The 13,144-nt window shown below is 43.0% G+C and overlaps 1 protein-coding gene across 1 annotated transcript in view; it reads left to right on the top strand.

The window, feature by feature from the left end:
• Positions 1-9,520: 9,520 nt before the first annotated feature.
• Positions 9,521-13,144, top strand: part of RPAP1 (RNA polymerase II associated protein 1) — a 49,572-nt gene continuing 45,948 nt past the window's right edge. The window contains exon 1 of the mRNA XM_056851749.1: positions 9,521-9,744. Coding sequence (XP_056707727.1) covers positions 9,555-9,744 — 190 coding nt within the window. The 5' untranslated portion in view covers positions 9,521-9,554. The remainder of the gene's footprint in view (positions 9,745-13,144) is intronic.

Below are 13,144 nucleotides of genomic sequence, written 5' to 3'. Positions count from 1 at the left end.
GACAGATTTCTGGAAGAGAGGCCCATCAATGGCTACTAGCTGTGATAATTTAATAGAACCTCAATTTCCAGAGACTTCAAACCTCTGAAAACCAGCGCTCGAAGGCAGCAGCAGGGGAGAGTCTCAGCCCCCCCATGCCCTGCTTGCCCTCCAGGGCAACTGGTTGGCTGCTGTGTGAAACAGGATACCTGACTAGATGGACCTCTGGTCTTATCCAGCAGGCTCTTCTTATGTTCTTATGTTATTTTTATTATTGCTATTTTATTACTTAATATGGCACACATTGACCCAGGTGAAGGGAGCAGAACTGTTAACACCACTTTTCAGTTATTCTAAAACCATCTTAATTAACAGGAATAACAGCCTGTGCAGCAAGGAAGGAAAGAGGAAATATGAAAACAATCCTTCCCTATCTTTTTTGTTTTGTTTTACTACAGCTCCGTTAGAAATAAGCCTGCAGGTAGAGATTCTTCTGCATGTTTATCTAATTAAGGCATCTAGGACATGCTAAACACTCTAGAAATAATAAATGTTGACGATGACAAGACATGTAAATCTCTCTTCCACTGAAAAATAGCACAGGCATGATAAATTGAAACAGGAACAAGAATATTTAGACTTGATCTGCTTTTTTATAGCTCAACACTGGCTGAGTTAATTGTAAGTTTTTTTAACACAGTGATTCTAAAATGAACTCTGTTTCACTTCTACACTAGAGGAAATACAACCTTCAAAAGAGATGTAATTAGCAGGACATCCGGTTTCCTTCTCATCTGAAGAGGGGCCTAATCTTGATGAACTGCTGTAACTCTTTATAAACTAGTCAATGTGCTGTTTTGAATAAGTGTTGGGGGTACTTGTTTTTGCTTTTCATCATAATTGGGTCTCTGCAAGCAAGAGAGCCCCAGCAAGGAAACATCACAGCTACAGTGATAAAGCATCTGGAGAGGGATAAAAGTATTGTGAATTCAGTAACAGGGCGAAGCCAGGGCGCTAGGCTCTGTCCTCTTTATTCTGATTGGTAAGAAGGGATCCATTCCTCAGATGGTGAACTCTGTGCTGAGGAGATGCCTCTGGGGGTGGAAGTGGGGCTTGGTAATGGACTGTTAGTTTCTTAGGAATATAGAAATATGGGTCTGTGACTTGCTTTTTCGCCAGTTACTTGCCTCCCATGGAGAAAGCATGTGGACATTACACACAGTCTAGATAGGCTGGTAGATAGTGTGGAGGAAAAGCTAATAGTTGTGCTGTCCACTGCACCAACATTAGCAAGGGTAGTTGTGTGGTCCTGGAGGAAAAAAATAGGTTGCTGGGCAGGAGGTTAATGTGCAGGACTTCCAAGGTTGCATTTTCAGAAATGTTGCTTGTTTTAACAGCACAGAGCCAGAAAGACATGCAGTGATTAGGGGTCTCAATGCATGGTGCTTGGGGCAGAGACTTCTTAGGAAGCGGGGAAGAATTTGGAACAAGCCAAGCTAGTACAGAAGATATGGGTACCACCTGAAATTAAATGGCACCAGACTGCAAATGCTTACCATCAAACAGGTTCCAGAGCAGCTTTCAAATGAACTCCTGTGGTGAAAACTGATAAGAGTGTATTAATTTATTCGTTCATGTTAGCTATAATCCCCCTTTCTTACTGGGACTCAAGGTAGATTACACAATATAAGTCAATACAATCAACAGGATGGGACAGACAATGCTACAGGATTTGGATTGTAGGAATCTGGAACCAACCAGAAATATAAACAGAATTGAAACAAAACATTGGAGGGCATCTGCTTCAGGATGACCTATCACTAAGGGATAGTGGGTTAAGCAGTCAGGATAATCTAGATGGAAATGGGCTAGATCTTGACAGGGAAAACATGTCAGGAAATGACAGCTCTTTAAGGACCCCAAAGTGCTATGGGGGAATTGTACATAATGAGGACACTTGGAGAAGGAAGCAAAGTACTGCTGTTTAGGTAGAAATTTGGTTAGCAGCAATAGACACTTCTGTGTATACAATAGTTACAACCAAGTTGACACAGAAACAAACTCTTATACAAATGTAACAAATTCTATATTATACCACAACAAATCTATTCATCATACAAGCTTACCAAAATACAAATTAAAAGGTAAATGTCCCCTGTGCAAGCACCGGGTCATTCTTGACCCATGGAGTGACGTCACATCCCTACGTTTCCAAGGCAGACTTTGTTTGCGGGGTGGTTTGCCAGTGCCTTCCCCAGTCATCTTCCCTTTACCCCCAGTAAGCTGGGTACTCATTTTACCGACTTCGGAAGGATGGAAGGTTGAGTCAACCTTGAGCCGGCTACCTGAAACCGACTTCCGTCGGGATCGAACTCAGGTCGTGAGCAGAGCTTTTGACTGCAGTACTGCAGCTTAACACTTACACACTACAAAATACAATTTTCCAAAATCCAATATGGTATACAACCAACACATGCAATGTTTTTATATCCACAAAGGTATGTATTTTTCCTTCTTCAAGTGCAACAGGTATGTATCATCTGTATATTACATAAAATTCTTTTTTATAATTTTTCTTTTCTTTTCCTTCACAGGTGTCTAAAAAAGAATTTTATGTAATATACAGATGATACATAGCTGTTGCACTTGAAGAAGGAAAATACATACCTTTGTGGAATTTGTTACATTTGTTTAGGTAGAAATGGCAGAAGCCTTGGAGCTATGATGAGAAAGGTGAAATGTTGGGTATTAAAAGTAGGCATTTCAGAAACCTAATGGAAAGGGGGTATTAAAAGTAGGCATTTCAGAAACCTAATGGAAAGGGGGAAATCAGAGGGATATATGTATGTATGTGCTGTCAAATCTTAGTCAACAAACTGCAGCAAGGGACCTTCAAGGCAAATGAGAAGCAGAGGTGGTTTGGTATTACTTTCAGTGGGATATAGCTTCCTTTAAAAAGTAGACGTCTTGTGAAATGAGGTGAATAAGAAAGGACACAGGTTCTGGCAAAACAAAGTAAAATGTACTATAAGGCAGACAAAAAGAATAATATGGGGAGTAAATTGCTAAAAACATTAAAACACACAGTAAGAATTCCTTAGATGGGATGCAAGAAACCACCTAAGGAAGTAGTTAAGTCCTTGAATGACAATGGGGTGAATAGGTTGATGAAAGACGATTCGAGAATTGGAGAGAGAAAAATATGGACTGTTTGTGCTGGTTTTCACTGAGGAAAATATGGGGTGATGTCCCCTTGATGGATCATTCTGAGTTGATGGGATGTTTGGCTTCTTGATCAACGATTGGATTGGCGGTGACACTTAAGAGTGACATGAATTGGCTCATGTTGCTTTGATGTAGCATTCTGTGAAGTAAAGGATATGTTAGTATTACACATGCCTTGGAGCTGGTGAAAGATAAAATCCCTTTCGCTGACATCCTGCCTCTGTGATAGAAAGCCCAAAGGCTTCCAGAGATCGCAAGCCTAATTCCACCCTTTAAAAGATTAGCTATGCAACTTGGCACCCCTGTGATCCTCCACAAAAATAATGACAAAGGGAATCTAGTGTCTTTCTACAGCAGTGTTTCCCAACCTATGGATCAGGACCCAAAATGGGTCATGAAATCTCTGAAAGTGGGTTTCAGGCCAGCCCTCCCTGACGGCTGATCTGGCCCCTGCACCATTCTTTCTCTCCTTGTTCTCCTTGTCAACTTCTAACATTCTTGTCTTCTACCTCTCTTTGTGACAGTAATGGGGGGATTTGTCTGGCAATTATAATGACACAGAAGTAGCTGGAAGGGGGGAAGGCTGGAGAGTTGGCAGGAGCTCTTCAGTGCAAGGAAATGAGAGAAAAAGGCATGTGTGCATGCAGGCTTCATCTTGGTGCTGTTCCTTCAGCAGACTGACCTCTTAACTGGCTCCTCACAGTGCCTCACTGCCCTCTACCTACTGTGGAAGAAGTAGCACACTGTCATCTTTACTCAATCCCTCCCCTTAAGTACACCTTCTTAAACTCCACTCTTGCTTATCTGGCAGAGTAGGAGATGACTGAGAGAGGCCCCTGCTCTCAGGTGGTTGACCTCAGGGGAACCTTGTGAACTCTCCACTTGGAAGACAGGACTCTTTGTTGTAACACCTTCTCCCCCAAGTTCATGGATGGATATGGTTGCTATAATAGAAACCTCTTAATTTCCCTCCTCATACCATCAGGCACTGATGGAAGTCTACATGTCAACCATTCTGAAGGTTGTTAAAGGTGGTAGAATGCTGAGTTATGCAGTATTGAGCAAACCGCTGTTGAGTATTTGCTGTCTCATGCATGGCGGTTCTTACCCAGTTGTAAAAGAACCATGTCTGTCTTCTACATTTAGATGGAAACTAGGGGTACTTTTACAGTTTGTACCATGCTAAGTCACTTGCACTGACTGAGGTTGAAAACTAGGCCATTTTTATATGATTTTACCTGCCTTGATATTTCAGCTTTGTAGAGAAAAGAACATATGCAGGGTTAGGGTTAGCAGCATTGTCCTGCCTGTGTTTCAAAGCTACTAATATAATAGGTCATCTGATCCTGGAGAGAATAGGTATGCATCATGACTAGTATCCATTTTTATTAGTAGCCATGAATAGCTCCCTCCTCCATGAACATGTCCACTCCCTAAGGTGCACCTAAGATAGCCGGGCCCTTTTGCACTGGGCCTTTACTTCTGGTGGTCTGAGTCCCTGCAGAAGGATTATATGTGACAGTCTGCATGTAGGCCTTCCTGGGCAACTGACCCAGCATGTCTGTTCTCACACTGTCAATGACAAGCGGTATCTGCTCTCACTAAAAAAAAAAAAAAAAAAAATAACCTTTTATTGGAAGTTTTAAACTGGGTCCTAATTCTGTTTTGCACATACACATTTCGCAGTGCTGCTCGGGAATTTTAGTGAAGGTGCAGGAAAAGACTGCAAATTGCAAATGTCAGAAAGGTTGAAATTTTTTAAAATCATCAAGGTGTTTAACTTATATTCTTCCTACAAGGTTGGTTGTCAATTTGGATGACATGCAGGATTTTTCAAATGATTGATATGTATGCTGAATTTCTAAGTGGTTGGTTTTTCTGGTTTTCCCAACAGTCATTAGACTAGAAGGCCTTTTGTTTTCTAACCCTCCTTGTTCATTTTCTTTGTAAAGGTCACAATTACAGGATGATGTATGTCCTGCCCCTACCTTTGGGCTTAGGTGACTTGGCTGGCCTTGAGAACGATGATTTCATTCCTGGCCTCAAAGCAAAGCCACAGCAAAGTAACTGTTTTCAGAATTACAGTTCCGTTTGCAAAAAGCTCCAGTTCATTTTGGCAATCAGGGCAGTTTCACCAAGTGAGAGGTCAGTCAGCCTTTGGGCATGCAGCAACAGCAGGTACTGACCCTGACTGACCAGTGTACTGAATGTTCACCGTGCAGATGCAGCTTCAACATATAAGATCAAAACATGGACCAGGGAAGGGCCATATCTCAATGATGCAGCATCTGCTTTGCATGTAAAAGTCCCAGGTTCAATCCCTGCTGTCTCCATGTTAAAAAAAGATCAGGTAGTAAGTGATGTGAAAGACCTTGACCCGGAGAGCTGCTGCCAGTCAGAGTAAACAATATTGACCTTGATAGACCAATGGTCTGATTCAGAGTAAGGCAACTTCATGTGTTCATCTCATTTTAAATTATGACTAATGTAACAATTAAGTGGCACGGGGACTGACTCATAATACAAAGGAATGCTAAGAACCAGGGGACTTATTACATTATTGTTGAGCTTCAGAGCATCACTAATCCAAATTTTACCAATAAGAAAGGGAGTTAAACTGAGTCCTTTTTTCCTGTTATTTTATTCTGTGATTTCAGAATGAGCTACTACGCCAGCTTGTTTTTTTTTTAACTAGGTGCCTGAAGCACCTCGAGCTGAAAGCCAGGCTAAGGGGAAGGACGGGCTACAGCCGTATGCACATTTACTCAAAAGTATACCCCATGGAAATCTCATAGAATCATAGAGTTGGAAAGGACCACCAGGGTCATCTAGTCCAACCCCCTGCACAATGCAGGACATTCACAACTACCTCCCCCCTCCACACCCCTAGTGACCAGAAGATGGCCAAGATGCCTTCCCTCTCATCATCTGCCTAAGGTCACAGAGTCAGCATTGCTGACAGATGGCCATCTAACCTCTTCTTAAAAGCCTCCAGGGAAGGAGAGCTTACCACCTCCAGAGGAAGCCTGTTCCACTGAGGAACCGCTCTGATAGTTAGAAAATTCTTCCTAATGTCTAGACGGAAACGCTTCTGATTGAATTTCAACCCGTTGGTTCTGGTCCGGCCTTCGGGACTCACTTCCCAGGACACTCGCCTAGATTTGACCAGTGCAACCCTAAACTGCCGTTGAAGCTCGACCGTTGAAGCTCGACCGGGGAACTCCCGCCCCTCCCCCTAGCGCGGCTGCAGCGGAAGGGGCGGGGCGTGCGCGCGCCGCAGCGGGGTTGAGAGCGGAAGTGCCGCTTCAGCGAGAGGAAGGCCGACGGCGCCTGCAGAGCTCAGGTCAGTCGGCGCCCGCCGGAGAAGCTCGGGTCTCGTCGCGAGGGTGGAGAGCCCCGGTAGCAATCGAGAGGGGCTTAAGGGACACCGGTAGCATCGCCCCCTCCCCCCCCCCCGCTTGTAGCAACGGGAGCTTAACTTTGGACACGGGGAGCAGTAATTGAGAGGCGCCTCTGAGCACGTGTGGACACCGTTCTCCTGCGTAATGAGTCGTTTTATCCCCCCCCCAAAAAAAGCCTTGACTGATGACTTGAAATCTTGCCGCTGTCGCTAGTTTTAGAATAAAAACGGACAATCGGGGAGCGCGTAGAGAGAGCTGCAATGGACGATCGGCGTTTCCTAGAATGGACCCCGCTGGTTTTGATTTTCTGGAGAGATGAGTGACAGTTGATAGTTAAAATTGCCACTCCGTCCCGTTCATTATGCACTTTAGATAGGGGGTGTTCTAGTGGGCTCCTGTGAAACTAACGACGAATACTGAGGCGACTTGAAATAGGTGTTTGGAGATTCTCCCCCCCCCCCCGCATCACAGGTTATAGGTGATCACTAATGCATAGGTGGAATGGCCCACGTTCAGCATCTTTTAAAAAGTTTCTGATAGTAGAGTAGGAGGAATAAAACTGTAGCCAGCGTAAGACTTCCTATAAATTAAACACTGGAATATTTGGAATACTGTGTACAGTTCTGGTCACCACACCTAAAAAAGGATAATACAGAGCCAGAGAAGGTGCAGAAAAGAGCAACTAAAATGATTAGGGGACTAGAGCAACTGTCCTATGGGGAGCGATTAGGACGCTTAGGGCTGTTTAGCTTGGAAAGAAGGCGGCTGAGGGGAGACAAGATAGAGGTCTATAAAATTATGCATGGTTTGGAGAGAATGGACAGGGAGAAGTTTTTCTCCCTCTCCCATAATACTAGAACACGGGGTCATCTGCTAAAGCTGGAGAGCGAGAGATTCAAAACAGATAAAAGGAAATATTTTTTCACACAACGCATAGTTAAATTGTGGAACTCCCTGCCCCAGGATGTGGTGATGGCTGCCAGCTTGGAGGGCTTTAAGAGGGGAGTGGACATATTCATGGAGGAGAGGGGTATTCATGGCTATTAGTTAGAATGGATACTGATCATGCTGCATACCTATTCTCTCTAGTATCAGAGGAGCATGCCTATTATTTGGGTGCGGTGGAACACAGGTAGGATGGTGCTGCTGCAGTCATCTTGTTTGTGGCTTCCTAAAGGCACCTGGTTGGCCACTGTGTGAACAGACTGCTGGACTTGATGGGCCTTGGTTTGATCCAGCAGGGCTTTTCTTATGTTCTTATATCCCTCTTTCATGAAGTATTATCATTGACAATCCTGTAGCAGAAAAGCACTGTTTACATACTTTCAAATATAGATATTCTGTCTAAGAAAAGCCAGGAGTAATAGGAATATTTGCCTATTGCCAACTGATGCTGAGAGAACTTATCGCACTGGACAGCCAGATTTGGACTAAAGAGTTCTGAATTTTAATTCCTATGAAACTTTCTTGGGACAGCCATTGTTTATCACCATAAGATACCTCACAGAAGGTAAGGCGAGAAGATGGTGACAGCTGCTTTGAGTCCTCATTGGGGAGAAAAGCAGGGTCATAAATACTGAATAAAATAAAATGAGGAGGTTACCATTGGAGAAGGGCTAGGATAAAAACAGTAATAATGGTTCAGATGGACAGGGATAGCATGGGACCGACCATTGTGGGATGTCTCTCTGTCTCTCACCATTTCCTGTAATGTATGGGTTGAAGTCTGACTTGCAGATGCGGTATGGTCTGCTTTCTTTCCTGGCATGTATCCTACCAAACTGCCTTAAGATGTTTCATCTGGATGAAAGATGTTGCATGCTTTCACCAGCTGCCATGAACTACAGATGCTGCAGATATCAGGTATTCTAGAACACTGGCAATCTAGAACACCACATGAAAACAACAGTTAAAACATAGGGCAGGAAGGAGGGATCATTGAGGGAATGCTAGACAAAACAAAACAAAAAGTCCTCACTCACTGGCAGAAAATGGTAACAGAAGGGATCAGCTGCCCTGGAGAAAATGCCTGGAGAAAATTCAATGTTCCTATCCATTCTATTCACACTGTACATAGGTAGAGACAGTGGTGTTCTAGATTGCCAGTATGTATTGCTTTAGTAGAGGTAGCATCGACTTTGTTAGAAGTTTTGGAATTAATTATGACTCTTAAACAAAGGACCTCCAGATTCTCTAAATCATAGTAAATGCACAAATCACTTCTTCCTACTTGCACCATTATGTTTTTTCCAAAAGGAGGCAGGACATAAGTAACAGTTAGAGAGGGAATTAGAAAACAGTTTTGATTGTAAATGGTCAGTTTGTTTAATTAGGTCCCCTGGTGGTCTTTGAAATCCGTTTCTCTAGGGGATCGAATGCTTGGCCTCTGAAGTCCTGTAATGCTGCTTATGCACATCAAAAATGGACTAGTTAGTTGAAATGTGCTTAACTGCTACCCCTGCTGAGACAGTCCTGTAAATAAGGAGGAAAAAATGCTGGTGCTATGAAGTACAGAAGAAAGGAAAGAAGCCCTTCAGAAAAGCCGTATGTGCAGCAGCCAAATCAATGGCATATAAATCATAGGAAGAATGTTCTGTCTCCTTCCTAAAATAGCAACAAATCCCATCAACAAGAACTCCTCACCGTCCTTTTGGCAACATAATATACCTGTTTACAAAAATTGCACACAGCAATTCTGCATATTGTTTTGGTTGGTGATGGTTAGTGTAGGAGGGCACCTTTTCTAGGAGGAAAGTCTAGTGGTTGTTCAGTGCCATCCTTGGTCTGAGTATTGATAGGTTTCTTGGCTTTTAGGCTACTCCAAGTTGTGTGAAAATATAAAAATAAGGATTGTTTCTCCAAGTCAGATTCTATCTTTTCTCCCTTCACTATCTACATCATGTAACCCACAGACTCTCCGGAGGAAGGCACTGAGAACAAAGGAGAAAGATGTTGCCAAGGCCAAAGCCTGGGGAGTCCGAAGCAGATTTGTTGAAATTTCAGAATCAGTTCCTGGCATCAAAGGCTTCTCCAGCAGTGAAGATTGTAAAGAAGGCAGATAAGAGAAGAGGGGATGGGGGAAGTGGAGATGAGGAGAGACTCCCACTGCAGCATGACAGAGATGTGGTGTCACTAGATGGTAAGTTTATTTCAGATTTCTTTATGTAGATATTCTAGCAGTAGTTGGCATTTTTAGAAAACAACATGCTGTGTTCTGTCAAGGTGTTAATGCAATGGTTCTCAAATGTTAGCACTCAAGGGACCTCTTTTTTGATTTATAGTCACAGACCCCCCCCCCCCCGGCCTTCCTTCAGTGACTGCAACTGCCACACACTGGACTGCGGCAAGCTGCGCCTTCTGGTAGTGGCCTTGGTCCTGTCATACTCTCAATACAGTACAGTGAAAACCACCTCAGCTACACCTTAAAAACAAATTTAAATAAAAATTTTAAGCATTGTCTGTAAGTAGCCAACCAGGTCAGGTGTCAAAGGACAGCAGACTTTATAGGGCCAGAACTCAAAAGGCCCTGAAACAAATTTAAATCAATCTCACCACTTGATTGGAAGAATCAAGAAACTTCCTAATTGGTTAGTAAGTTCTACCTAGAGTCTGGCTGAAAGGAGTGGGAAGGGGCCAGGAAAACCTTTCAGAGCTCTTCACTCAAGTAGAAAAAGACCAGCATTGCACAAGGCTGCTCATGAAAAGTGTTTGGAAACTTCAGTTGATACAGAATGCTGCAATCAGGATGTAGACTGGCGTGGGTTGTAGGGACCATATCACTCCAGTCTTAGCCTGTCTACACTATGTCCCAGTTTGTTTCTGGGCACAATTCAAGGTGCCGGTCTTGACCTTCAAAGCCCTATATGGTTTGGAACCAACATACCTCAAGGACAGCCTACTCTCTTATGAACATGTCCGACCACTATGGTCATCTTTGGAGGCTCTCGTTTGGATGACCCGTCTTCTGAGATGAGGTGGGTTGCAACTTGGCAGAGGATCTTCTTGGTCATGGCACCAAAACTCTGGACCCTCTGTCCCCAGGGAGATTCCCCTCAGGGTGATGCCATGGCGTCAGAAGCTGCCATTTTCTCCAGGGCAGCTGATCCCTTCTGTTACTGTTTTTTTGCCAGTGAGTGAGGACTTTTTTTTGTTTTGTCTAGCATTCCCTCAATGATCCCTCCTTCCTGCACTTTGTTTTAATTGTTGTTTTTATGCTTTTGTATTTTTTTTAGCTTGGCTTTGTTTTAATGATGTGTGTTTGTTTGGTTTTAATTGTTTGAAAAACATGATTATTTTTGTGAGCCAGTATGGTATAGTGGTTAAGAGTGGCGGACTCTAATCTGGAGAACTGGGTTTGATTCTCCACTCCTCCACATGAAGCCTGCTGGGTGACCTTTGGCCAGTCAAAGTTCTCTTAGAACTCTCTCAGCCCACCGGAAGTAGGCAATAGTAAACTGCTTCTGAATGTCTCTTGCCTTGAAAACTCCCTACGGGGTCGCCATAAGTCAGCTGTGACTTGACAGCAAAAACAAACAAACAAAAAACACATGTTTTTACTGTGTATGTTTTTAATCTGTTTGCCATCTTGGTGGCCCTTTTGAGGGCAGAAAGGCAGGGTATAAATTTTGTAAATAAAATAATAAACCTGATCTTTAGGTACTGATTTGAAAACTGCCTTGGCTATTATCGGATTCAGAATGGCATGTCTTTAGTTGAAATTCTTTCAATGGGAAAATAGAATGACAACCAGTTTAATTTTACATCTGAAATAACTATGATGACTATGTCAGGGCTATACCCCCTTAGTACTAGTCAGCCAATTAGCGTTCCTAGGATTTTGCCATTTGATCCAAGAGATGCATCAGCACATTTCTGCATGGGGCTCTGAGGTGATCTGGAAGCAAGGTGACTGCGGGTGGAGTACTTCCACACTTTGAATGAAGGGAAGCCAATTCTGTCCATTTCCTTGGATCTGGGAGACACCGATTTGAATCCCCTCTCTGCCATGGAAGCTTGCTCGGTGATCTTTGCCAGTTGCACATTCTCAGTCTATCTACCTCAAAGGGTTTATGTGAGGATAAATGAAGGAGAAGAGCGAGTTGTAAACTGATTTGGATCCCCATTGGGGAGAAAGGCAGGGTATAAATGAAGTAAATAAATAAATGAATACATCCCCTTGTGTGATGTAGTCCATAGTTCTGTGCAGTTTTGTTAGCCACCTCCACTATTGGGTGATGCTTCAGTATGGGCAGAGCATGCTCAGCTGCCATTGTGTTTTCTGAACATAAGTTGATAGCCGCCTCATTTGGTTGGACCCTGCTTGGTTTTCTAGACGTGCAATTAGGGGGTGTGATTTTCACAAATTTCCTTCCTCACACCAACCATTTGAGCCTACTTGTTCACTCTGGTCATCTTTGGAGGCCCTGCTTTGGGTGCCCCTGCTGTCTGAGGCTAGACAGGTAGCAATCTAAGAAAGGGCCAACATTTTGGAACTCCCTCCCCAGGCAGATTCATCTGTCTTCTACCAGGGGGTGAAGATTTTGTTGTTTCATTTGGCATACCCCCAGTAACTGTTATTGGCCCTTCTCCCTGGTTTTGGTGTTGTGTGTTTATGTGTTTAGGTTTTATTGAATTATATAGTATTTTAAATGCTGTTTTAATGTTCAAATGTTTACCACCTTTGGGACCCTTTTTGGGTTGGAAAGGCAGCATAAAAATGTTTTAAACAAATAAATAAAATGTTTCCCAAAATGCTGCTTTTTGGGAAAGGGAAATCAGAAGTCTCCCTTGGAGGGTTAGTTTCCATCTTCCCCCTAAGAGCAGCCAATGGGAGCTGATAGAATATGGGTGAGGGAGTTGAGTTGGGAGTGATTCTGGCTGAGTGAAGCTGTAGAGAAAGCAGCTTAATGCTGAAGGGAAAAGGAACAATTTGTAACAAAGGGTTCCAAATGCTGGAATATGGAAACAGTTCATAAATTCAGTTGGAAAAAAACTTTGTAATCTCTACCTGATCTACTCCAGTGTTATTGAAGAAATTCAATAACCAGAAAAAAAGCTTGTTTAACCCTGTTTGTTTAATCTTAAGGAACAAGGAGAAAATAAACGGGATGCACCAATCAGTATGAGATAAAAATTAAGGCCAAAGTCAATGGTGCAAAATAAAATAAAAATAGGCTTTTTAGTTAAAATTCCCTACGTGTTTTGTCAACAGGCTTCTTCAACAGAAACTGTCAGTCTTGCAGTGTTTCTTCAAAATGAGTATAAGAAACACTGCAAAAATAACAGATTCCCCCAAAATTGCACCATGTTCGTAGAAGCCTGACAAAAAATCTGACCACGTGTCACCTGTATTGATCTCTGTTGGCATATGATCTAATGCAGCTGCAGTTTAAATTCCAAATCAGCGTTAGGATTAGGCTGTAATCCATCTGGTTGCAGGAAACCGTTCAGCAATTTAGTTTTACTTACAGTTGCCTTAGATTTTTTAGGAAACAGGTTTAGTCCTTGTTTCAGTCCAGACACATAGCTAACTGCTAATG

This window comes from Euleptes europaea, chromosome 6, assembly GCF_029931775.1.
Source record: "Euleptes europaea isolate rEulEur1 chromosome 6, rEulEur1.hap1, whole genome shotgun sequence".
Taxonomy (NCBI): Eukaryota; Metazoa; Chordata; class Lepidosauria; order Squamata; family Sphaerodactylidae; genus Euleptes; species Euleptes europaea.
The sequence above is the reverse complement of the archived record's forward strand: the minus strand, read 5'-3'. Positions and strand labels throughout refer to the sequence as shown.